We start from the raw sequence: 27,694 nt of genomic DNA on the forward strand, positions 1-27,694 counted from the left end.
AATTGTTTGCTACTAGTGTACGTTGGCAGATATTGACTTGGTCCTGGAACCCGTTAATCCGTCTGTTACTCATCAAGAACTGTTAAGAAAAACGGTTTTTAAATTGACCATTACTAGTACACATCAATAATTTAAACTTGATCCAATGGAAATGAAATACGAGGATTGTTGGTGAACAATTTGCCTTATTCAGCGTCATTGATAAAGATGTTCAAAATCGCTCCATTGAAATTTCGGTTAAAACATAAAAGATGAAGTAAATTAGCTGTTTAAAATAGACATTACACAATACTGTGGATATGCATATGTTATCATTTAGTGCAGAATGAATTCATAACTCATCAATTTATAACATTTATATACTTGTTTGGGGTTATTTCAAACATTTTAACTCATATATGGAACTTTTTGATAATACAAACAAAGCAAATTGTTCATATAAATCCTTTTTGTAACAATGAAATACATGCATCCGTCTTATCTCACTATGGTACTCTTAGCGGAGATAGTAATAGGATATTTACTTCTTATATGTTATTGTGTCGTTTAGTCGAGGAAGTTATGGTGTGTCTGCTATCTACTGCAAAGCAAAGACTCATCAATACTTAAGATAACATTTTAATAATTTATGAGACCGGGACATTATACTTCCAGTAAAATCATTTAAAAAAAAATAATTTTAAAACAACAGGAGACCATATAACAAGTACTAAAGTTACTAATGCAATAGGTCTAAGGTTATTCCAACATCAGATATCTTGTTGAGGAAGAGATGTTGAAACTCAGATTACAATTTTGAAAAATTATAAAATCAATTGCATGGTTAGTGTACATGATCTTTTCATTTTTTTGAAGATAAAAACACTAGCAAATGGAAAAATCCATTTACTTCCTCAATTTATGTATGAAGCAAATTAATTATTAAAAAAAACATTTATATACAGTTGTACTAAATAATGCCTCGAAGGTTAAAATTATTTTGACAAAAACCTTTTTTTCTGTACATCACTGTATTTAAAACATGTCAAGGAATAATTACTTCATTGTAATCCAAAAAAAGTATGTATTCTAATTTAAAGACTTATACGGTCTATCTTGAGTATGTGCAATTCACAAATTCACAAAATATTGTTATTTTAATAACGACATTGAAATCTAGTAGTTTCGTTGATTTGTAAAACAATAACATATAGACCTATTTCTAAAAATTGTATTTGTTTTATAAGTTCATCGAAAGCATTGGTTTTTAGCAATGCATAGTTTCAATAAAACGCTGCTATCATCTTTAAAGATACAAACATTGCCTGGTATCATCAAATCTCAATATTGCCAGTTTCCGATCAAACTCAGATCTCAATCAGAATAGTTACTATTGGAAATATCAAAGAATTACATTGTCCGTCTTCTGGTGTTACAAAACTTAGTGATTTGACGTTCTAAGAAACTCTTTTATAATTATAAAATTTAGGAAATTTAGGAATTAGGAAATCTGTTTTTATTGTTAAATCGCAAAAATATATTGTCCATATGAAATGCTTTTATGCATAGAGCTGAACGTTCATGAAATGCAAACGAAACAATAACATGCAAGAACAATTAGAAAACAAAACTAATATTGACTGTTTCCTATCACTGTGTTATATCATTCTCACAGGTGTTGTTCTTATCTTTGAGAAAATAGTAGTTTGTTTAATTGTAATGTAAATTAATAATTGTGGAAGAAAGCTAATTTCATCTGTTTTTACTTTGATTTCCTCCCTTATTTCAAGAACTGCATTCCTCGTATCTGTACACTTGTAGATTTTACATAACAAATGATCGTTTTATTATAACAAATTAAATGTTATGTGTCTACCTCGGCTTAATCTATGAATTTGCAATCACATTTATTACTGCGGTAAGGATCATTTAAGTCAAACAGCCATCATAAATAATCCACTCAGCAGTAAATATCGTAAATCGGTGTGCCTTTAAAATCTATACAGAAAATGAGACATCTCTTCATCAAATACTAGTACATTGAAAAAGAAGAAATAAAGACGTTGGTGCACTATAAATGAATCCGTCCGATAATAAGAGGAAAATGCGCTGCAGCCCAGGCTGAATGCCACCGAACATAAATACAAGCTGAATCAAAGCGCTGAAAGCGCTGAGGAACGGTGGCCCCGAGAGAAAGTTCATATATTTATAACGAACTAAGCAATTTCGTAAATGTTGTCAGGAATTTCAGGAACGAATTGATAGGAACATACTTGCGAAGTTGAGAGGTGGGATTCATATGTTTCACAACAACGTACCAGTTGACGGCTTCAATTTTATTAGGCAAGGTATATACACATAGAACATATATACAGTGTAAGAAAAGTAATGTATGTAGAATATTTTTAACATTTAAGGGTTTGAAAGTTTGTTATTCGAAGTAGTTGAAAGGGAAATATAGATACACGAGTTGATATGAAATGTATTTAATTGCATATTTTAATGCAGTAAGTATGCATAATATGGTCATCTTTTTTAAACACATCCAGGCATTTATTCTACAAGATGTAAATATTGTTTCCAATATAAGTTTCATGATAAAATTGAATATCATGTTAATGTTGAAAAATTGATATGGAAATGACATATGTATGCATACATAACATGGAAATCAATAACATAGCAAATGAAAAGCGTTTTGTACAAACGAGTAGTACAATGTTTTGTATACATATCAAAATCAATGTAAAGTAGTATTACATTCAGTAATTGTCTGTGTTGAAAAAATATGTATGTGAGCAAACTATGCATGTTTTGATGAGGTTGGCAATAAACACATGTGTATATACACATGTAATATGTATAAACATTATCCACATATACACTAAAATAACATGTATAAATGTATGAATGAAACATTTAGTTACAATGTGTTATCAGTGTTTATGCACCATTTTCAATAAAGGTATCAGTATAAAGCAGCAACTGGTAAAAAATATGCACACATAAGTTATTAAGCACTGCTGGCATGATGAGTTCTAAACAGCAATTAGATTAACAAAAAAAATCAAAGGTAAGCATTATAAATCAGTTTATAATATATATTGAATTTGCACGCATGATAAAAGCAAAAGCTTCCAGCACTATTGTTAAAACGAGAAAAACATAAACATAAAATAAGATATTGCAGTTCTGTAAGAAAGGCAATGTCAAGATACTGAATCTTACACACCTGACTTTAATTTATTAAACTAAAATACGTGGAAATATTTGAGCATAAAATTTATGCGAAAAACATATGAAATAAATTATCCATCAAAAGAATGAGAATGTGGTAGTAATGATGCAGGTGAAAATATTTTTTACATGCAAAATCAACAAAGCTTCAAATCCCAATACATGTATTGTTTTTGTTGGCTAATTTCAGTGTGAAATACACAAACTGGTCATGTGCGAAACTAGTATCTTACTGAAGGCTACAGTGAACTGCTAGGCAGACTTTTTGACTGACATTCAGTGTAAGAAGTACTTTTTTGAACACAATGATTTAATTTAATAGTTCATGGGCTGAAGAAGACAGTCAAGAAATAATGTAACAAACAGATTTGAAGTTGAATGCAATTGATATGTCAACAAATATTGAATGAAATGCTAAATGTATATATAAGGCTGGAATATTTTAATGTATATGTTTGGAGTTGATGGCAGTAAATTTTATGGTTTTATTTTCAATTGCAAGGAAAACTAGTGACAATTTTGTTTGAAAAATTATATTGGAACACATACTTTTTTGCTAAATTATATTTATTTTTCATTTTGACATGAAATGGAAATGAACTGTATAGATATTGTATTGTTATTATAGAATGGCAGTTAAATTGTATGCATGAGTTTTAGTAATGGTATGGAAATGTGTAAGAGTTAGGTCTGGTAGGTAAAAATGACAAAAATGAAAACTTAAATCAGTGAAACAGAACATTTTATTTTAATGGTTCATTACAGCATTACTATATTATAATAGATGGCACAGTGTAATTGCAAGCATGTTTAGTTGTGGTATACGAATGAGTAAGAGATAAGCATCGTTAATGAAGACTTGGATTGTTTGTCATCATTCAGTAAAATATACATCGAAATTGGCTGATGAAATGAACAGAGAATCCGAAAAGTTTAAGGTCAATTTGTGGTACATCTCATATTCAACACAACTGACAGTTTGTGTGCTCCTACCCTCATGATTGCCATGGCAAAAGGGCAATGGTCCATTAAGAACTTCTGAATGTTCTTCGGAATAGTAGCTTGAAGGCATGTTACGTCACAGCTGAGTACATCAAAGCTGAGTACATCAATACCGCAAATGGTGGTGTTGACCTCAGGCTTCAGTTTACTGGAAGAACATGTACCACATACATGGATTTTATAGTCATTAATATGCATTGCATACTATTGCATGATAGAATTAAGAAGTGATTACATAAAAAAATTTGGATACCTAATAGAAACTTTTAGTTTTATTTTATGTGTGCTGAAATTGCTATGTAGTTGTCTATGAACGCACAAACAGTTCTAGATGAACAAGAGATGTCATATGAAGGTGAAATGGTGGGAACCGATTCACTTTTGAAAAATACATGTATTTAAAGTATGATAGAAAAAGCAATTGATAAAGTGAAAGAACAGATTTGCGGTATTGATTCTGTTGTGATGACAATGTGAGTGTTACCTTGACCTTTGGTAAGGGATGTGGGCATTGCTCATGATAAGTACCCGTTATGGGCTGAATAAAATTTGGATTTTCTAATGATCCCTTGACACTGGTACTTGACATATTCAGAGACAGGACATGAATTTGTTTACCATGCTTATATATAATATGCAATGCAATATAAAGCATTGTATGGAAATAAATAGTAAATAAAACCTGACCTTTGTGCTGTGGGTATCTGAATTGCATGCAACATGTCAATATTTCATGCTGATCAAAAATATGCCAAACTACCTGGAATCTCTTACAATTTATATATGACAAAGTTAAAGAGCAGACACAGCCAGCTTGACTCAATGCATAGGACACATAGACAATGATAGCCACTACATGCTTAATGAATGTTAAGATGACTGAATTGTATAGGAGGTAAAGGAATTGCATAGGACACATAGGCAATGATAGCCACTACATGCGTGTTCAATGAGCGTTAAGGTGACAGAATTGCATATCGATTCAAGCCAATGGAAATGCAAATAAAATACTGATTGGAATGGTTAATGAACTGGAGTGAACTACACTGGTACGTTGAATTCTCAGTATTGTGCACAGTGAACGTTATCAAGTTCATTAATGTCACAAAAATTTGTATGACATACTCCAAATCATTATTATAATATATTTTATGTTAAAATGAATGGCATACCTAAATGAAATTACCTTCAAGTTTGACATGTAGGTCATTGACAAGGCAACTACTTTAACTTTTTTGATACTAAAATTTTCAACTCGCAAAACCAGACACTCACTCGTTTTTTTAAGGTAAACCTTTGTGTTTGTAAGGAAATTGTATATATTGTATGAAAAACAATGATTTAAGGTATAGTGTAATTGTTTTTATGAATGACCATGTAATTTTACATTAAACAATATCATCATATATGTAACACTGACATTACGTACTGATGAAGTCTTGATTAGGCCAGTATTGCTATGTGCGAAATATTTTGAAAACGTACCTTTCGGTTTTTTTTTATTTGGAACTGGTTTATCATTGCCATCAGCTGTCGGCGATTTTAAAATCAAAGCGCGTAAAATAGTTTATCTTTTTGCTTTTCATCACTATACAGACTGTGTCTCGATACGATTATCGCTAAATACCGCCGCCAAAAATGGAAACGAAAAACCAATCTACACCTGCCTGTGCGCATAACGTTAATCTACGTCATCAATTTCTGTGGGATTAACGGAAAACGAAAGTAGGCATTTCTAAAATTAGTTTTATATCTATTGTGCAGGAAATAATCACCGATTATGTTCATATCGATTTCGAGGATTGCATATTTTCTGCAAATATTTGCGAGTGTCTTCAACTCGCATTTTTCAATTTTGGCTTGCATTTTGCGAGTGTGCAAGTGCTTAATTCGTACCCTGAAAATGAGCTGAATAGTGTTTAACTCCAAGATGATATATTGTTCAACTCCAAGATCATATATTGTTCAACTCCAAGATCATATAAAGTTCAAACTCATTGTTCAACTCCAAGATCATATAAAGTTCAAACTCAGTGTTTAACTCCAAGATCATATAAAGTTCAAACTCATTGTTCAACTCCAAGATCATATAAAGTTCAAACTCAGTGTTCAACTCCAAGATCATATGAAGTTCAAACTCAGTGTTCAACTCCAAGATCATATATTGTTCAACTCCAAGCAAACTCAGTGTTCAACTCCAAAATTATATATTGTTCAACTTAAAGATACCAACAATGTGCAAAATGAGGATCAATAGTTATTCAATGAAAGAAAAAACTCTTCGACGGTTAGTGAGAATATATATATCTTCATTCATATTTATTAACAGTGGTGCACATCCAGTAAAATGATCGCTAAAAGTACATGTACAAAATTGTGTTGTCCTAAAATTCTTATAAAGACTTCAATTGTAGACAACTATCTGAAAGTCATTCACAACCTTACTAAAATGCTAGTTTGGGACAACCGAGATGAATAAAATACATGCACGGTAGATCAATGTTTAATTGAAAGCAAGTCATACAACTATGTGCTAAGTAGGTCAACTTTGTTGACAAAGAACACAGGCTATGTAGATCAACCGAACAGATGTAAATCAATTCCTTTAAAATTTGCTCGGTAAATTAATCATATATGTAAGAAATAGAGATTAAAGCCATAGTGCAGACATCAATATTTACATACACATGTTAAAACTGTGAGTCATTTCCTGTTAATGGGTCATGCTCAGAAAGTCGCCATGTTCTAATGCACCAATTGTAACCACGGCCCCTCCAGGTCCGGGGAATAGCGGGGACTTTGACTTTCGGTCTAGCCAAGCCCGGGTAAAACCCACGCCCTGCGGGCACTAACTGATGGTAAAATCCCCGCCAAATGCCCCCGCACCCCAGGAACCCTAAGTAAGGCACATTCCCCGCTATATTTGTTGTTAAAAACACGGCGTTTTCCCCGGCCTTGCCCGGAATAACCCCGGCCTTTTGGGCCGTGGTTACAATAGACGGGTGCATAATTGCAGCGGTTGTCCCACAATTACTAATACAAAGAAGTGTGCAATACTACCTCTAAAAGGCTGTCAACAGCTTTCTAAAATATTGGTGCTTACTCGGGATTCCCAAAATACTGAACTACATTCATGGTACAACTACGTAGTAGGTCACCTAAGGTCAAGAAACTGTGTGAGCCACGAATGCATAAATAAACGAGAAGCAAAATGTACGTCATCAAAACTAGCTATATGAACTACACAAATTCACACCGTAATCTAAACAAATTAAATAATAGAATAAACATGCAGGTTCATGATTAAGGTCGCTCTATGTAGGTCACGCACATAAACAACGCACATTGACAATAGGTTAATACAGATATTTGCACAAAGAACAATATACAGTGTGAATAATGTAGCAAATTCAATAACTTTCATGCCACGCACACGTGAAGCAGTTCGTTAGTAACAAACTGATTATCAAATACTTACAATACACATTTGATCGAGCTGATGTCCAAGGGACACTCTTAGGCAGGGCGCTCACAAAATGGCTACGATCGGAAAAGTGAAATGACTATGCACAATACAGGCGGAATAATCTGTATAATATGCCTTATCGATATATGGTTTCAAAAACGCATTCACTTCGTTCATTTGTTTATTGATCAGTGAAATATTGTTTACATATCCTTTCAATTTTAAGGAAATTTTAGAATTGGTAAGAATCGATTAATCAATTATGGTAACTACTTGTTACCGATTCACACCTGTAACAATACATTTAGTTTTTCGCCGTTTACGAGCGGTTGCGTATATATATATTGTCGTCATTTTCTGACTTTTTAAGCTGCATTTTCAGGAATATGCAAAATGTACCAGTTCAAGTATACATTACTATACATCAATTCAGATTTGTTGAAGTTAAAAGATGTCATGTGTATTCAAGCATTGGCAGAGCGTACTACGTTTTTGACCGCTTTACTATGTAATCATTTGTAGTAATGATCGGATATGCCTACTTTGAACGTGGCCCTGAAGGGCCCCCGTTCAAAAATGAAGTTGTTCATGATGAGAAAGTATATAAAGTTGACAAAGTTTTAACAGCCGTTATTAAAGCTATCAGAGCAGTTCTGATACAAAAAAATTGTTACTCACTCATTACATCTTGTTAACAATGGGATCATCTGTTAAAGTTGCTATTTTGAAGGCATCCTTAAAGATGTAGTCTAGTTTACATACACAATCGCTTTAAAATGTAAATATTCTTGGGATAATATTCAACGAGTTTATTACAAATGTACTGAACGTCGGCCTGACAGACGTGGAAGTGCATTGGGTCATTTTTTTGCATTCTTTTATCCATATAAGTATGTCTATGTACGTGTTTTTAGAATGCTTGCTTATGTATACCTGATCTGAAACATTTCCGTTGATCAGGTACTACAAATGACATCAAATTTGTGGTAGTTGGCATTGACTTAATTCTGTATTTACAGGTTCCACTGAACTAGTATCAAACATGTTTAAAGTAAATGATGTGTATGTCTCAAACTATAAATTTGGTTTTTCTTTGTTTTAATCATGGTATTACTTTTATTTACAATATCCATTGTACATAGATTTTTGTTGATTTATTTTATGATTTCATCTTTTTTGGGTTTCTAGAGGGAAGCAGGTGTGTATAAATATATGTCCGTCGTACGTCTGCATTCCTGGAGACGGCTCTGCTGTTAGTCTTTGCAATAAGTTTCAAGCTTATACTATGAGTTTATTTGCTTGATAACACTAACACTGAACGAGTATATTAGGGTTGGTACAATTGTCAAGAGGCCTTTCAATAACAAAAAAGACACAGGTAAAAAGCTGCATGTTTACGATTGACCTTAAATAAAACACTTCAAAATTAAAATGATAAATATGCCAAATCAAAAATCTAAGAAGCTGTATCGTCTCAAATACAATTGTGTGTACGGTAGCCTTTGCCTGTTTAATAATATTATGCAGAGTCAGCATTATCACTATAATATAGATGTTAACGGGATCTAAAACAAGGTCATAGCCACATATTACCTATGCTAGGTTGGTATGCGGCCTTGTCTTGTTTATAAAAGCTGTGGTTTATTTATCGTATATAAAGCTGAACTGCTTTCCGGACAGGTATTACAACTGGTACTCAGTAGCGATTTAAATATATTTGGTTTGGCTTACCAATTGCTAATACGTGTCCTCCCACAAAAACACTATTACTTACATAAGTGTTGCCATCCATCCTTACCTTCGAAGAAACCCTTAACCAACACCATATGTATATTGACTGCTAGGTCAGAATTATGAACACATATATAATCGAAGCACTGGAAAAAATAATTTGTCCTTAGCTTTTAGTATGAGCATTTCGTTTAGGTGCCATGCAGCACTTTATTTTATAAAATACTCTGTTAAAAATAAAAGGCATCTGAAAAGGCGTCGATACTTGACCTTGTTTGTTCGTGAAGTGTTCTCTTGATTGCATACCATGAATAGAAAGTAACACAGAAGATAGGAGCAATGAGCCTGGTTCATTACAAAAAGTATGGTACGTGCAAGCAGATGACCTTGAAACTGCTGGTAGTTTTTAGATGATATACATGATGTACTTCTTTACATAAAAAAAGGTGTTTGTACTTGAATACGTTTACTGCAAAAATTGATATTCGTCTAATACATTAATCATTCGCCGGATAAATAATCAACATGTCATTGCAGATATTCATGTACTGATATATCTGTATAACTGGCCCGGTTGGATTTAAACGTTTAAAATACTTATTCAAAATCAGATGAAAGTTTGCCAAACACTTCAGCAATTAATTATATCTTGATATGCTCTCAAACTGCGTATATTGTGTTATATACAAGAGCACATCTAGAGTGATTTAAACGCTCTACACGATTTATTTGAAGTTGGAAAAAACACAAATAAGTTTGTGCACTGTCACGAAGAGGTTCCAGCATTTAAGCATTTGTTTCAATACATTTTGAATTTAAGTGTTTTAATTATAACATAAAGTTTTATTGATCAGGTATACATTGAATTTGCACCAATTAATTTATACTTTTTCTAAATTGTCTTTCGGAAATAATCGTTGTTCAATGTCCATGTTTGTTTTAGACAACTCTGCGCAATGTAAAGCAATACTCTTAAAGTTCCGCGACCTACGTGGGACCGCGTTAGTCAATGGCGCCGTATTTCAGTGCGTCGCTCGTATAAACTGTACACATATATAAGTTCGTAAATATGGTAAAAGGGCTTTTTTCATACTTGCTTATTATTTTTTTGAACAAAATTTTAAAATACTTTCAACAAAATTACTTTAAATAGAAAAGAATATTGTTTTTATTGTTCTTTTTGGGGTAAAGTTTTAACGTTGATACTTCCGAACTGAGGTTATTTAAAAGCATTTTCTGAAATGCGTAAAATTTTGCTTATACATTATTAGTTTAATAGTTCTGGGTACTATATCCCGACACGATAAAAAACAGTTTTTAAAATATATAATATGTAGTTGCAATAGTACCACTGCAATAATTTCATTTTTCGATGCGTAATAAGTGTCTCTTGGGATGACATATATTTGTCGGACCAATTTCGCGCATAGCATGGATCCCCCATGAGCCTTGACCTGTACGTATTTTATCCCGTTCTTGTGTACATCTGTTTTTCAATTGTGTTTGCAAGATATTGCAATGTTATCTGATAAAATGTTTGAAACGGCAATTGTTTAAATATTTTAATAGTCTTTCTGTGTCTTCATTCGTCGTAGAATCTCATTGTAGGTACAATTGTATTGTTCCTGAAAGGCAAGGACATGATATGTTCAGTGGTATGCGAATGAAACCAAGTAGTGTAACCAAATTTCGTAAGAGCATTAAGATAAGAACGGACCATTGACAATGAGTACCAAACACAGCTTATACTATACACTTCCGCATTCACCAACCCTAGGATATATAGTCGTGTGAGTGCTCTAAAGGTAAAATATTTATGATATTTTTAAATTAAAGTTATGAACAGACCACATCACCAAGACTCAGAGATTTATTTAGCTACGCACAAATCCAAAGAAGTCATAATGGTTTAGGCGAACTAGTATGTATGTTTTCATCTAGCTGTGGTTGCCTCTTTTTGACTGGATCGAAACAGTTTAACAGATTTTTGATCGGAGGGAGTGTTTCGTTTTCGTGTAATTCGGTGCATTGGAAACTGTTAAACTATTATCGGGTACTTGATTAACTGAAATAACAATGTAGGTCGTTTTTGTAGGATCTTAATGTGTACGTGAAATGATTGGTTTAATAAAATTTAATACCTCCACCCTTCAGTTTAAAAGTTTCGTGAATCGATAAGCTTGAAGTATTTTATAGCACTAAATAGCCGGCAATACCAGATTGTGGATTGGCTACCTCAATTATCTACATCTTTTAATGCTCATTAACAAAAGTAATGAATTAACATTGCTCAAAATTATGCCATTAAATGACTTTCAATTCGTATTTCAGGCATATACTAAAAACAAACATTGTTTATTTCAGAGTAAGATAGCAATATATCTCACCTTGTGAACACCAAAAGTGAATATTCCACTCGTGGCTACGTTTTGCTGCTTTATTGTGTTCATGAGTAAATAAGATATTTTTTGTGTTACAAATAACACCAACGTAGAAGTCGCTAATCAGTATAACATGAATTGTGTCCTTTTTAACCCGTCACTGTGAAGCAAAACATGGTTATATCATATTAGAATATTAACTGCTTTCCGTTTATCTGTCTGTGATAAAAAAAAACTTGCTGAACATGTTGAATGTATTTTTTTACTGTTTTTTTCTGATTTTCCATTTTCATCGCATTGTTCGTACATCATTTAAAAGCACATAGTAGTTCAAGAACATCGAGCTTGTTCAGCAGGTTTTTTTAATCCTAGACATTTCATCTTCAAAACATATAAAGATAGGAAGCAATCAATGGTCACTGTCATGTGTTAAAATAAAAGAGGGCATGTAACACAGTGTGTATTAAGTTCCAAATTGGTGGTTTTTGCCATTAATGCACCTGAAATACTATCTTACTGAAACACTTACAAAGTCAAGAATGACATTCAGTTTCGAGTAGGAGAAAAAACTTATGTGTAAGACAAGACATCAAAGTCGCAGCTGAATAGGTTTAAGTGTTAATATATATTGTTTGATATTTAACTTACTAAACCAAGAGAGCGTCATGTAATCGGAAACACGTTAGAAATTAAAATAATAAAAAAACATGTATTCCACCACCACCACCCGAATGGCTGCCAATTAGTCAGTTTTCGTAAAATGTCTGCGGGAGATATATGGAAAGTACATATTGATATCTAGATGCGTAATTGCTTTCTTTGGGTTTATGAAGTCATGAGTTATAACCCGAACCTTGTAGGAGATTGCCGAATTATGACGATTGCTGTGTGTCTTATACTTAAATTTTCCGACATATCTGTGAATATGTAACGATTTTTTACGTACAGTGTTTCCCTTGACAAATGGAAATAACCACTGCGTCTGACCGATTATTAACTATTCACGAATATTAAATCGGTTCCTTTACAACATAGCTTAAGGAAAGTTAAAAAAGAATGTGTTTTTAATAAGTATTCATTGCAATTTGTAATCATTAATCAATTCGGACCGCTGGATTTTTAAAACATCAGACAGCGCAGCAGCAAATATAGAAGTGTCTTTGGCTGGCTCGGAATGTTTTGGCATGTGACGTCACTTTCTGTAAAAGGTAATCATTGGGAAGAAAAGATTAGCTAGTATATGTCACTTTTATTTTAAATAATGTTTTCTTCATTTGTTCCCAGTTTTAATATAATGACGCTTTCCATTATGAAACTGTATGATCACACAGTTAAACCTTTTATTTTCTAAAGCAGACTGTGTGTGATGCTCTCTTAGTTTCAAACAATGACTGCATCGTATCTTTGAAAAGCTATGCATTAGGTACTCTGAATTGAACTGCAGAAAGAGTTGGGATCTTTAATCATTGAAGTACTTTGGGTTTAAGTTTATTATTATTTGTTTTATTATTAGGTTTTCTCTAGTTAATGCAAGCTTTTATAAGATTGACCTTTTACGTTGTTTTCTTTATTCAGGATTGTTGGAATAAGAGTGAGGTTTGTGCACGTAAAGTGGTATAACCCCCAGTAAATTTTCACTTTACTGACCGTTCCAAGGCGTCACCTAACACCTAAATCCTAACATACCTAGTGGTTTATATAGTTTATATACACTGTGGAGTTTGTGAAGTTTTGTGCTGTTGTTCCATGTTTCTTGTTTGTGATATTTTGTTTTTGTGTTATAAGTCTTTGAGTTTACCCTGTGTCATTAAACAGGGTTTATGTATAATGTTTTGGGTACTGAGCTTGTTTCTGAAGTTTTTCACATAAGTATGGTACACTATTAAGATATGAAATCGAATGTTCAACTAAATTTCACGAACACATAATTCTGCTGGCGTCTTAAATTTTCAATAATGTACAGTTTGAGTGTGTACATGAAGGATCAAATATAACAATAAGTCGCCTGCCAACAAATATTACAGTGAAAACAAACTCTCTAAAAAAGTATAAAAATAGCAATGAAAGCATCAACATCCTGTGAACTTACAATAAACACGAAATAAACAATAACATATTACGTGAAATAATTATTTTTAACAAAATTGAAAGTTAAGGATGTTTTATCTTGATTTGAATTTCCCCAATCCACCTAAGACTCTTAATTTAAGTGCATGTTTTAAACATTTTTATGTTTAACTCAGCACTCATGCCCTAAACATTTGTGTCCGAATATTTACATTCTATTCATAAATAAATATGCCTTAGTATTTGCTTTCACCGATCAAATATTTCTAAATATAGATCCTTTTATGAACGTTTTTACAATTACTACAACTAGCATTAACTGTCGTGTGGTGAATGCATATTGGCGTCCAAAATAACAAAATAGGTTCCATAGCCTTTGGAATCAATGACTATACCATGATGGAAGAGTTGACACGTTTGAACTAATTAATGATACCATTCACTCGCAATTTATTTAAAAATTGATTGTTTTACGGAAATTGAAAAACAAACAAAAATCTGACTATATCATCATTAAAGTATGCAAGAAAGGAAGAAAATATTGGTAAACTAATCAGTTCCTATTAACATACTTCAATTGTTGCAGAAATAATGAGACTATTCCTTATTGAAAGTCTAGCAATTGTAAAAAAGTAGTAAATAAGTAGCTCTGTAAATACGGGCCCTGGGTGTTCAGTAACACGCACCACAAAAGTAAAATAGATATATGTTTAATATCAGAAATAATATGCAAATGTAGATAAAAATAAGACGTTTTAACCGACAAAAACAACAACAACGTAGTTCCTAAATAAAACAAATAATGTTGCAATGAAATAAACAAAATGGCTACCATGATTAGTTATAAACTAGTTTAAGAACATATTAAATGTGTTTGGTTATGTAAACAGTACACAATACGCATACACTCATATAGACATATTGAACAATGCAGTAGATGACTGTGATATTATGAGGATAAGATGGTACAATTGTCATCAATTAAATCATGTATTTTGCAAACACTGTAATATAAGACAGCTCTTGTCATACCTTTCAAGGTATTTGAGTCTCCCAACCCACATTGAAATTATATATAACAGCTGTATAGTTCAACCAAAAATATATGAATTAACAACAAGTGTTTTAATATATTCAGCCTTTCATATCACGTTTGATTTAACAGTATACGTGTCACTAAAGCACACACATCATATAACGTGTCACTCAAGCACACACAAAAGTGTCCGTGTCACTGAAGCACAACATACGTCGCAGTTGCATTGAAATAAAGTAAATTTTTTATCGCATATTTACAAAGAGAACGTTTACTGACACGTGTCAGTTTTGGATTGTGTGATAGATATGTTCATCGCTGTTTTTAACTGTCATTTCATAGGGGCCTTCGTATTCACTCCCAGTGTTAGCATATATTCTGTCTCTGAAAATAGGTAAACGTGTGCAATATTTACCATCTTATTTTAACAAAAACAGTCATTTGAAGTCTTATTGCTATCAAAAATTTGAATGTGAATTCGTTTTATATTAATAAAGTAACAATAACATTAAAAGGCAGCCATATTAGGTCCATGAACCTGTAACCACCTAATGCCACTCAAGATAGGAAACTATAAAGTATTACAAATATGAATGACTCGGCTGTATTTCCGTAAACGTGACGAATCTACCACACCTGGTAGCAAATACCCAAAACGGAAAGGTTCTCTGACGGACACAATATATTTTAAGACAATTTTCGGTCATACTATTAAATGGACAAAATCTAGTTAAAATTGTCATGCCTGTGGACTTGATTTAAACAATTCTTAATAGTGGTTTTAAAAACATCATTCATTCGTTATGGCGAAACGTTTATATTATAAAGAATCAATTCGTCAATAAATGAACATAGCACAATCTAAAACATGTAAATGTACATGTAATGTTTGCACATTTTATCGAATGTATCCTTTAGTATTATCATTATCAACTCTAAGACTCAGCATGCGATAAAAAAAATATGACAAACTCACGGAATAACGTAAGTTGTATCTCTTGTTTTCGATGCAGACTTGTATCTTCTATATCCCAGAAAACAGGAAAATACCAGTCCGAGAAGGAGAAGACAACCTCCTGTCGTCCCTCCAGCCACTCCGGCAACCTCGGTATGGAAAACATCTTCTCCACCTTATCACCTGCAAGATTGAAGGTATTTAACTATCAAACTATCACTCATCTATTTCTGCGTAAATTGCTTTGGGTTTTCCATTACAGAAAAAAACTGATTTTCATTCCGATATAACTTGCAAGTCACCTTTGGTAGAAAGTCATTAAAAAATCAAATAAAAACTGCTTAGGTTCCGTTATGAAATGTGTAGACCAGTATCCAGAAACTACTGTGCCAATCCCTGTATCAAGAAACTACAGAGATAATCCCAATAGTTCGCATTACAAGGCCCGATAAAGCACAAAATAAATTACACGCACCAGCTATGTAGACAGAAACCACTAGAGCTAGCCGAATTAAAAGCTCAGCCCAGTATCTAAACACACAAAAAAGATGTCCGACGCCGACTGGACATACAGCTGGCACGTTACAAGATTTGGCTGCCAACGAAAGACAACATTTAATATGGATCAAACACAGACACAACCAGACCTGTATGATGAACAGGAAACAGGAAATCTAGCATTTGAAGAGGAGGGGCTCATCTTTAAACTAAAGAAGGCACGAGGGATGGCGCAACGAGAATTAGATTTTTCCCATTAGTAGACCTGTGTCACCTTTGCCAAGACTAGACAGATAAGGTGTGACCGTCCATTCGAGAAGGGATTTACAGATACAGAGTCGGGCAAGAACGATCATTATTACAGAAAGACGGCGGTTGATAACTGAGCTTCGTACAGAAGAGGCTAGCATCGATACAAAATGTTGTGGTATGAAACGGAAAGAATGTTAAACTTGTCAGCGGTTGGAACAAAACTTGTTGGAATAAAATATTTGCTTAAATTGTAATGTTAAGCTTTTAAGGCTTGCATTAGCGGGACGCGAGGTGAATGTGTCGTAATGTGCTTTTGTTATTCTATTACTTTAATTGGATTTGTCTGTCATATAATAATTCAATGTCAGGTAGTTTGTAAATTATAATTATCATTTCAGTAAATCGGCTTTCCGGTTCTAATCTGGCATATTTTAATATATCCGTTTTAGCAAAATATGTAATATCATCCGACCGGAGTCCTTTTCCGACCACTTTCAAGCAAACACGAGAGTAGTAAACTATGAGTCGTCGCTTGAATGCTTGATTTTTAACATTCTGGCTGTTCATGTTTGAACACATGGCAGTCTTCTATGTTGGGTAGAAACGCACTAGTAACTTGATATCTACATAATTCTTAAGTGTTTCGGTTCAAGTACCAGTTACAAAGAGAATTGCGGTCTAATCCAGTGAAAGGAGCTGTTGGCTAAACACTCTTGGAAGAATGATACTTTGTAGTCACGGAGTTTTGCATTCTGTGTACTGACAAGGTTCCAAGTGTTTGATATGGGATTGAAAAGCACGGATTGACTTATTGTGGTGTTTTCTAATGTTCTAGTACAACTTACTCGTTACAAAGACCGTTGCGATTTAGTCTTTTGATTAGAGTTGGCGGCTAGAAAATCTAAGAATCAAGATTCAGTATCTGCGTTGACCTAAGAGCATTACGATGTGTTTACAAAGGTCCAGGCATTTGAAATCATCAGCCAAAGCTCCCGTAACAGAAGGCATTTAAGTTATTGAAACCAACAAACATAATGATTGAGTGATTATTGTGATACTTTTATTTAAACATTAAAGCTTTTTCTAATATTTTGTTCAAATCATACGGCACATCATAAGGAAATGTATACATAAGATCCATATGTATACGTTGTACGAATCCGATTGAACAAACACCTATCACGTTAAAAATAAAGGCTAGGTTAATATGAATTTACAGAGATAAATTACGTGATTTTAAATTTAGCACAAAACAGAACATCACTAATTCACTGGTGATAAGTTAGACAATATTGTGATGATAATGATCAAAGTGCTTGGGGTGTTGGTCTGAAAAAAGATTATTCTCTGCATTCAAATCATAAGCAAATTGTATGTAAAAAAGATTGGAAAAATGTCCAAATTGATGGTCAACCATAATTAATGTTTAGACATATCGTTTCGAGTTATGGTCAATTGCGTAAACGAAATTAATTATAAGCTTAAATGTTTTCGAATGAAAAACTCGAGTTTACACCCTAGTGGTATATGACTCAATGGGGATTGTTCGCACGGCGAAACTCATTGTTATCACCATTAAGGATTTGTACACTTAAACCAGGTGCTGTTTTGCCATAAAGAAACAAACTTGATTTATTCGCCACAATACTGGTTCCAGTTACTGCCATATTTTACTTTTGTACATGCTTTATAAGAAAAGAACAGAAGTCCATGGCAGTTACAAGACCGATAGATATATCGCCATGGATTGACATTCATGGCTGCAAATATAACAAAGCATGGGACATTCTTAAAAACATGAAAGAACGCTAGGCAATATTCCTACATTTACTACCCTTAAAAACATGAAAGAACGCTTGGCAAATTGTATACATTGGTACATCCTAAAACTAAAGCTTCGGGACACTAAATGTGTCGGCAGCGCCCAATGGTGTCGTGGCAAAAGCAACATGAGTCATTTACTGATCATAGCCAATATACATGCGCAATCACAGCATGAAGACTTTACAATACATCGCATAATTCGACGTCCGGACGACGATGCGGGCGACGTAGACACCCTGGACAAAGTTATCCCTATATGTCTGACATTATTCGGAGGTGACACCAACACAATTATTTTACTTACTGTAATATCTACTGATCATACGGCAGGTAGATGGAAGGGTTTAGAAATGTATAAAGTATGAATTAAGCGGTGACACGAGCAATCTGAATACCAATATTATATTACCTTTGTCACATTTATCTCCTTTTGTATCCTTCAACATAGCCGCCTAAGCAATGTCCATCAGTTTGTCTACATGATGGATGTTAACATTGTCCACAAACCTTTTGGCAATCATCGTAAAATCTAGGATGGTATTCTAAAATGCATTCAATTTGATTGGTATATACAGTTACTACTCTCATAAATAATATGGATACGTGCTATTTCATACAATAATAATTCTTTTATGGTCAGAAGCATGACATAAGGGTTTTGATTTTTACTCCAATTAGATGAAAACTTATTTTATACGGACTTTAAAGAAAGTACAATTTTTCCTGTATAGATTTAAGCAGAATTGGCTTTATTTTGTTCATTCGTAGATATCCAATTGTAAAACATATATCTGTATTTATTTAGTCTAGACAAACATTCAACTTATTAACTTCAGGTTTATGCATCGACATTTGCACATGAATATTCCAATTGACAATAACTGACATTTACGGAGTACATTACCAGATGAGCAGTTCGTGTTTATGTTAAAGTCGAATCCTGGTTTGCATCCTTGCACACAGCTGCCGTCCTCCGCGTTGCAATTATCATTCCTACATTTCTGTGAGCATTCTTCTCTGTAATCTTGTCCATAATGGCCTTGTATACAGACTGTAAGTTTTAAATATTTGGTAAAAAAACAAATATCACCATTGAGGTTCTCTTTAGACGATTGAAAGGGGAACCAATTAAGGTATGTGATTTTCCCTCCATTTCGATAAGAACAAACATTTATCGAACTTAATTTTATGAAAAATAGATTTTGCCCCAATAAATGTGTAATATATTGTCTAATTATTATAGCTGTCACATTAAAAGAAAACAGTAGACACTCAGTTCTGACAATGATTTAAATCATTAGAATCATGTTTATACATATAAATGTGCACACACATATTCCAATGGACAAGTCAATTGCATTTACGGAGTACCTTGCCAGATGAGCAGTTCCTGTTCATTGTAAAATCGAATCCAGGTTTGCATCCTATCATGCAGTTGCCGTCCTGTGCGTGCAATTTTCGTACCTACAGTTCCGTGTACAAACTTCGCTGCAATTTTGTCCATAATAGCCTTGTGTACAGACTGTAACACAATTCAATAGACCAGAAAAGTTGTTCTAGATGTTTGATAAAAATATTTAAATCATAATCCCGGTGTTGTAAAAAAGTTGTAAACTGGAATCAGCTTAGGGTTTTGATTCTTTGTTATTCATTTACATGAGAAGAAACTATTATCATAATGATTTCAACAAAAAGACAACTTTGCAAAAAGAAATTGTACAGTTTAGGCAATATTTTTGTCTTTTTAGCTGTCTCATTAAAAAGAATAGAAATAAGTATTGCCTCATTCTTAAAACAACAATTATTAACATTATATTTATGCATATAATTTTGACACGAATATTCTTATTTACAAAACAATGGCATTTACGGAGAAACCTACTAGACGAGTAGTTCTTGTTTATTTTAAAAGAAAATCCTAATTTGCAGCCTAGCACGCAGTAGCCGTCCACTTGGTTGCAATTATCATCCCTGCAATTTTGTGAACAATTTTCGCTGCAATTTTGTCCATAAAAGCCTTGTTTACAGACTGTAACAAAATTAAACAGACTTTCAGCAAAGTTTTAGACATTTGTTAAAACTAAAATCATTAGTTAGGTTCTATTTAAAATATCGAAAAAGGGAATCAATCAAAGGATTTTGATTTATTTTACTCCATATTGATGTGAACAAACTGTTATCTTATTGTTATGTAGGATAATACAATTTTGCCACAATATATGTGTAAAAGATTGGCTATTTCTTGTAGCTGTCACATTATAAAACAAATATCAGTATAACCTGAGTCTTTACAATGATTCAAATGATTGAAAACATGTGCATGAATATATATTTGCACACACATATTCCAAAACAACAAAACATTGGCGTAAACTGAAAAAAATACCCGATGAGCAATTTTTGTTAATTGCAAAATCGAATCCTGGTTTTCATCCAAGCACGCACTTGCCGGTCTGTGCGTTGCAAATGTCGTGTCTACAATACCGTGAACAACTTTCGCTGCAATTTTGTCCAAAAAAGCCCTGTGAACATACTGCAACAAAATTCAACAGTCCAAAAACGCTGTTCTAGATGTTTGTAAAAAAATCAATCATAAATCAGGTTCTGTTCAGAAGGTGCAGACAGTAATCTATCAAGGTTTTTATTTCACTTTTCACAACTTATATGTTCACAAACTATTATCATCATAACTTCAAAAACAGAATACAAACTTAACGAAAATAATTATGTTGCAGTTTTGTCAATATTTTGTCTTTTTTATATCTATCTAACTGAAAACACATATATAAGTATAATCTCAACCAAATAATTCAAACATTCAAATTAATAATTGTTTAGGCATATACAATTGAACACGGATTCAAGTGGGAGAAACATTGGCATTCACGGACTAAATTAGTTAAATTACCAGATGAGCAATTCGTGTTCAATGCAAATCAAATCCTGGTACGCATTTGCAGTCCTGTGCGTTGCAAATGCCGTTATTTCAATTTATTGTGAAAATATTTCGCTACAATCTTGTCAAAAACAGCATTGTGAACAGACCAATTACGTGTTTCAAGCTATTTACTGCAATATTAAGTCATGGTTTAGGTTCGTGTTCCATTAAAGGTCTGTGTCGTTAGGAGCGTATCGTATTTATATTATTTTGTGAACAAGAATTTCTATCGGTCACCTTGTATCTGTAATACAATGTGGCTGATATGGTTGAGATAGTTCATGGGCTTTGTCTCAGTGACAGTAAATATGTATAAAACACATGTTACTATATAGTAAACAAAACGTTAAAGAAAATGTTTTACTTGTTCCTTTATTTTTTATCACATCTGGGCTCGCCGCGAACAGCGTTATTATCAGAATTACGGGCCTTGGAAGAAGTGTACCAGCAGCGTAACGCCATTTAGGCGTTTCTTAATGGCCCCTGCCGACAGTACATTTGAGCACCGCGCCAAAAACTTGATGTATATATACACTTCAATCGACTTGATTACATCCAGAAAAGGTAAAGGTAAAAGGTATAATTAACATCTGACAAAAGCTCAATTCTTATTTGAGTGGTAAAAGGGCAGGTATTTTTTCGGGCTCGTCATGATCTTTCTACACCTCGATTCGTTATGATGTATAAGCATTTTTTTTTAATTTACTTATTTAGAACACCATTTTTGGCTTCGCAAAATGACCGTTTTGAACAGGTGCTCAATGTGTAGAAGTTCAAGCTTAAAGGGATGAACAGATCGCTGTTCAGTTTCTATATTTTACATTTTAATACAATTCGTAAAGCGTTATCTAACAGTCAGTCAAAAAAATCATTGCTTGAATTGCTAAAAGATTTTTTTTTTAACATTTGAGATATAATTCATATATTGACTTGTGACACATGCTACTTGTTGCCAGTATTTATATACTGTAATCAGTTCAATCTAGCATAGTGTCATTGCTATCATGATTAACTAAATTATGTGTTCAATTTTCGTCTAGGTAGTTGTTTATGTTTTAATTTCTTATTAAACATGTTTAAACTATTAATGAAAATTACCTATTCAGAGTCTTTAGTTGTTATTAATATATTTGAGTTGAATTGTGAACACAGCTTAAAGCTGATTAAAGTTACTCTCGATTCCGTTTCCTTGGTTTTTGGTGTCCTTTTGGAAAGTTCATAAGAAGTTATCCCTGGTGTGAGAGAGGTGGACACCTTTACCCCTGAACTACTCACACCAACAAGTACACTGGTATCCACTAGGGTCTTTGCAATTATGTAATTATTATAAAACTTAGATATTGACGTCCTAGATAAGACTAATTTATAATTTATAGCTTGACTTTTGAAAAAAATACCAGTTCCACATGTCGGCGGCTCCCAACCCGGCTCACAAGAGTCGCAGTGGCCAGAAATAACTTCACATTGGTTCTTGCAATGACATCTTTGCCAACACATATCACCAAAATATCCAGAGGGACAGTCTGTCATAAAATAAAAAAGCTATGTTATTATCGTGATGTCGTTGGGTGTGTATAAAGTACACTTTGATATCAAAACATGTCAGAGCATGCATTTATATAAATAAAAAATGCTAATAATGCTAGTTAGCCTAGTTGTACTACATAGATTTCCGCGTACGCTGACAATGTTTCAATTTGTAAGTTATAAACGTTTCATGGCCTTACCTTTGTACATTAAAGTTATATAAAGGAATGTAATTTATAATAAACAAACACCTCACGGTCACTCATTGATACTTACTTAATTCAAACAGAGCCTCGTAAATTCAAGCTTAAATTGTCCAATTTTCAATAAAATTACTGACATTTTAGTAGTTATTTTAAACATATGTTCATATTTTCATATTTACAAATATTAGAGGACAGATGAACTGTTCAAATCCTCTTATATTTTCTTGCAATTGTCTTAAGTGTTTTACACATTTTTCAAATTTAAATGCCTTTTAAACGTTAAAGTGTTCTTTAAATGACAATAACTTGAAGTTTACGATAATCATGTCCTACAAAAATAGTTGTAACATAAACACCTATTCCATTCAGAGATGTATGAAGTCAAAAATACTTTACAGAGTATGCTTCCTTACATGCTCCGAATACCTCTACTTCACAAATAGTCATCACGTCCTTTGCAACATCTTTCTTTATGTTGATAAACTGGGCAACCCGAGGAGCGAGAAAGTGCACAGTTAGCCCTATAGTATTTGAATCAGGATTATGAACGAGTGTACCTCTGTTACTTTCCATCGGGTTGTTACTTCTATAAGCAGCAATGCTTTGACGTTGCTCTCTTGCAGCATCTGTAATTACATATAGCATATATTCGCGTGCAGCTTCCACCTTGCTCCTGTGTCGGACCGGCGGTCTCTGTCTCGAACCTGGCCGAGCTGGACTAGTACCCCGTTCCAAGGCTTAACCATTGAAAAAATAAACAAATACAATACATACAATCATAGACAAGTATTTCATTATTAAAGTCTATTTTAATCTGAAAGTAAATAAAAGGGCAACTGTTTAATCCGACGATAAAACACCGAACAATTAAGCGACTAAATTTCAGTTGAACGACTATAGCATTAACTAGTTATTGTTTGACGTAAATCAATATATCATTATTCTTTTTCAATTCAATGGAAGGGAAAATCAGTGAATATATTAAAATTCAACGACTTTAATAGTTTTGTTTTAGTTCTAACTTATTTACTGTTTGACGCAAAGCCATATATCTTCACCCCTCTCCAGTTAAATTGAAAGAAGCTAGACGTCCTAAATTTTCAAATGGAATGAATAAATAAAAATGTTTAAACTTGATCGGTACGTGAATAAGCATTTAAGATAATATTACACAATATTTCAATAATGTTTTATTTGCAAATGGGCTACTTAAAATATGAAATCTTTAAGCTGCAAATCAGCCTAACATAATGAGTTTAAATTGGTTTCACTATCACGCTTGCACGACCGTAGCTATTTGAAGTGTTGAAACCGACTGTTTGTTGCTAACTTCACATACTAGAATTAGGCAGTATGCCTTTGTGCATCAATGCAATCATCCATCCATCCATTTATATATCCAACCACCAATAAAAAACGGCCTTTTAACACAATCATCGTAATATGTTGTCTTATTTTCTATCTTCAATGGTAACATTTGAAACGTTGTATTTTCTTGTAGAAAATAATTAGCTTAACTGTTTCGACCAAAAGTGTTTTAGCTTTCCTAATTCAATCGGAAGTATGTATTGGGCACTAAGCCCGTTTTTTCTCCATTAAAATTGTCAAAATCAAGGAAATGGTTAACATATAAGTAAAGGTATTTCTGTCATACAGCATCAGAAAGTGAAAAATCAACATTTGTCTTCTCTATAATATGGGTAGCAGGTTATATATCCGTGTAACAGATATTTGAAAGTTCATGTGTTTTCTTTCTGAAATTTTATTTAATTCAAAAAAGCAGTTCAAAGATACCTGAACGACCCGTGACAATGATAGAACAAATCAAATGCTTCGATCAAAGATTCATTTCCCACCACCGAGGTGATACATTAAAATCTGTAAGACTGCACGTGCAATAAGATGCAGTTGCACGGAATTCCTTCACGCCGTCAAACGCTTGCTCTGCATAGCATGACTTGTATGTTGAAAACTGGTTTGCGCTTCCATTCACTCGATTTCCGGTCACTAGAAATAAAAAAAAGTTTAAGAAAACAACACGAGTTGACGGGAAAAGATGACAGAGAGTTAATCTTTGGATTTGACTTACACGAACTCAGTCTGTCATCAACACAAGCTTGAGAGTCTTATTGTATTGTAAAAACCCTATCTAGAATGCTAAAAATAGGTACATATAATTATATAGTATGTAGGTTCGTATGTGTATACATTTATCCTCATTGTAATAAGCATTACTCATGTCAGGAATCTTTGTTGAAACCAAGAAAAACCACGTATTTATAATTGCATTTTTGAGATAAACTGAACTGAAAAAGTGTGCATTATTTTATTACAAATGAAAGAGACCACCTTTTAATACAACTATTCTACATGTATTTAAATGCATTGCTTACGAATATTTGAAGCACTTTGAGAAAGATAAATAGAAACTATTTGAGACGAAAAGCATATATGCTTTAAGAAAAGGTCAAATGAAATAACTCGTAACTTAAAATGTCTATTCACAATGTTTTAAATCTAAATTTCGACGATTAAAGGAATGTAAAATTAATGTTTTGAATATCATTCCTCGAAACATGAAATGTATAGGTAATAATTATATATATATATATATATATATATATATATATATATATATATATATATATATATATATATATATATATGTGTGTGTGCGTGTGTGTTTTGTATGGTACAGCTCCATTGCAGTTTAAAAGTTACAATATTTTTCCCTGATGAACGTATTTAATTCGAAGAACTATTAATACTAGTCAACATCAACATTTGTTTCTCATTCACCTTTGCTTAATTGTCTTAAACTTATTCTCTCTAAGATCTTAAGCTGCCAATTGAGCCCCCCCCCCCCCCCCCCGTTCCCGAATTCTGAAGGGTATGATTTTTCTAAAGCGTTATGCGGCAAAATGGATATGTTTACGCTCTGAAGGATGGTGAACAGATAAGTCACTGACATTTAAACTACGTTATTCTTCGTAGTTTAAAAAGAAAACATTAACATAAAAAAATAATTGTTTTTAACAAAATAATATGTGAAACAGAGTGGTTAAACAATAAAGTTATGCCCTTCTGCTTAATAAATTAGGTATTTAATACTATTTCAAATAAGTATTAGACGATTTCATCAATTAACCCCTAAATTTCCGTACGATTTTGCAGAAAACGCGTGTGTGATTAGCGTAACTTACAGTTAACGATTTATGCGGGTGAATAATAAAAACTTCTTACAAATCAATACACACTTTATATACTTAGTTTGTCTAACTTGAAACCGGTATTATAACCTTCACAACCATAAACTCGTTACTTAGGCAAACGTTTTTTTAAATGGTTAAGAACAAATTGATTTGCAAAGAAGTAAATGTTATAACACAATTATATAAAAAATGTATTTTCGACAGTTAATTGCGAAATGGCATATAAAAGAGAGATATTTTAATAATACTAACAAAACGGGGAAATTCATTAAAATAAAGTTTACAGATATTAATAAATTGATAAGTAAATGAAATAACTGAATGATGTAATAAAAAGTAGATTTTGTGCTCATAGAACTGGTGAGGGGTTGCGGAGGGGTACATTAACAATCGAACTGTAAACAAAGCATGTTGTTTCCCTTGGTTCAGTTCCGTGGTCATAATAACTGCTGCCTAGGTTTTCAAAACCATGAGAAGAATTTGCACACACATACGATGGCAATGCAACACTTCAATGCCTCCCATGAGTACCTGATACATTCGAAGAGCTGGCTGATTACCCCGATTCTTTCAAGTCATTTAAATGCCAAAGAAGGTCTACAGCAATATATTTCTGATATCTGGTCCATGAACTCCTACGGACTGGGAGGCTTATTTTTGGCAACAATGACAAAACCCAAATATTTCATCTAATTTTTGACCAGTGGAATACTGACAACTTTGAAGAAAAGCCCTAAGGATGTTGTTTCTACAATGTTCTAAGAAAAATGTGTTACTGTCTCATTAGCCTCGACGGTGCCACCACTGTAAACATATTTCCCGAGGAGGCTTTTTCAACCTTAAAACAGGGAAAAACAAACAAGCACATTGTAATATATCCGGACACAGATATCCTAGTGCTGCGAATGAAGTGTTCCAGGTTTTTTTATGATGGTGTAGATATCAAGCGGCAACTTTTCATTGTAAATCAGATTGCTAAAAACAAAGGAAAAATAGTAGTACCAGCAATAAATAGCTGCACAAGGTCTTAAACAACATGTCGGTCTTTTATTAAAGACAAAATTTCGCCCCTTTTAATCCTAGAAATGAGCCTATACTATAACCGTTTTACTACGCTGTCTAAACTCGATCATCTTGAAGAAATCGAACGCTTTGTCTGCTATATGGTAATCCAATATATATACAAGCAAACAAATTGAGATATGACACATTCTGCAAAAAGAACCAAGGTTTTTGTTGTAGCAAGTTAAAATTGCGTATAAAACATCTTTGGTTCATGTGACAACATCTGTCAAAGTACAGATTCACGATCTCATCAATTTTATGTCGAAAATCGTTCATTTTATAGGCAGTAAATCACCTTTAAATTTATGCTATGGAGGG

At 33.1% G+C, this 27,694-nt stretch overlaps 1 protein-coding gene across 1 annotated transcript in view; it reads right to left on the bottom strand.

Moving 5' to 3' along the window:
- The window catches only part of LOC128225926 (receptor-type tyrosine-protein phosphatase epsilon-like), a 122,210-nt gene extending 105,448 nt beyond the window's left edge, over positions 1-16,762 (bottom strand). The window contains exons 1-2 of the mRNA XM_052935820.1: positions 16,627-16,762; positions 15,876-16,037 (exon numbers count right to left, since the gene is read on the bottom strand). Coding sequence (XP_052791780.1) covers positions 15,876-16,037; positions 16,627-16,762 — 298 coding nt within the window. The remainder of the gene's footprint in view (positions 1-15,875; positions 16,038-16,626) is intronic.
- Between the last annotated feature and the right edge of the window lie 10,932 nt (positions 16,763-27,694).

This window comes from Mya arenaria, chromosome 3 (genome assembly GCF_026914265.1).
Source record: "Mya arenaria isolate MELC-2E11 chromosome 3, ASM2691426v1".
NCBI classification, from domain to species: Eukaryota; Metazoa; Mollusca; class Bivalvia; order Myida; family Myidae; genus Mya; species Mya arenaria.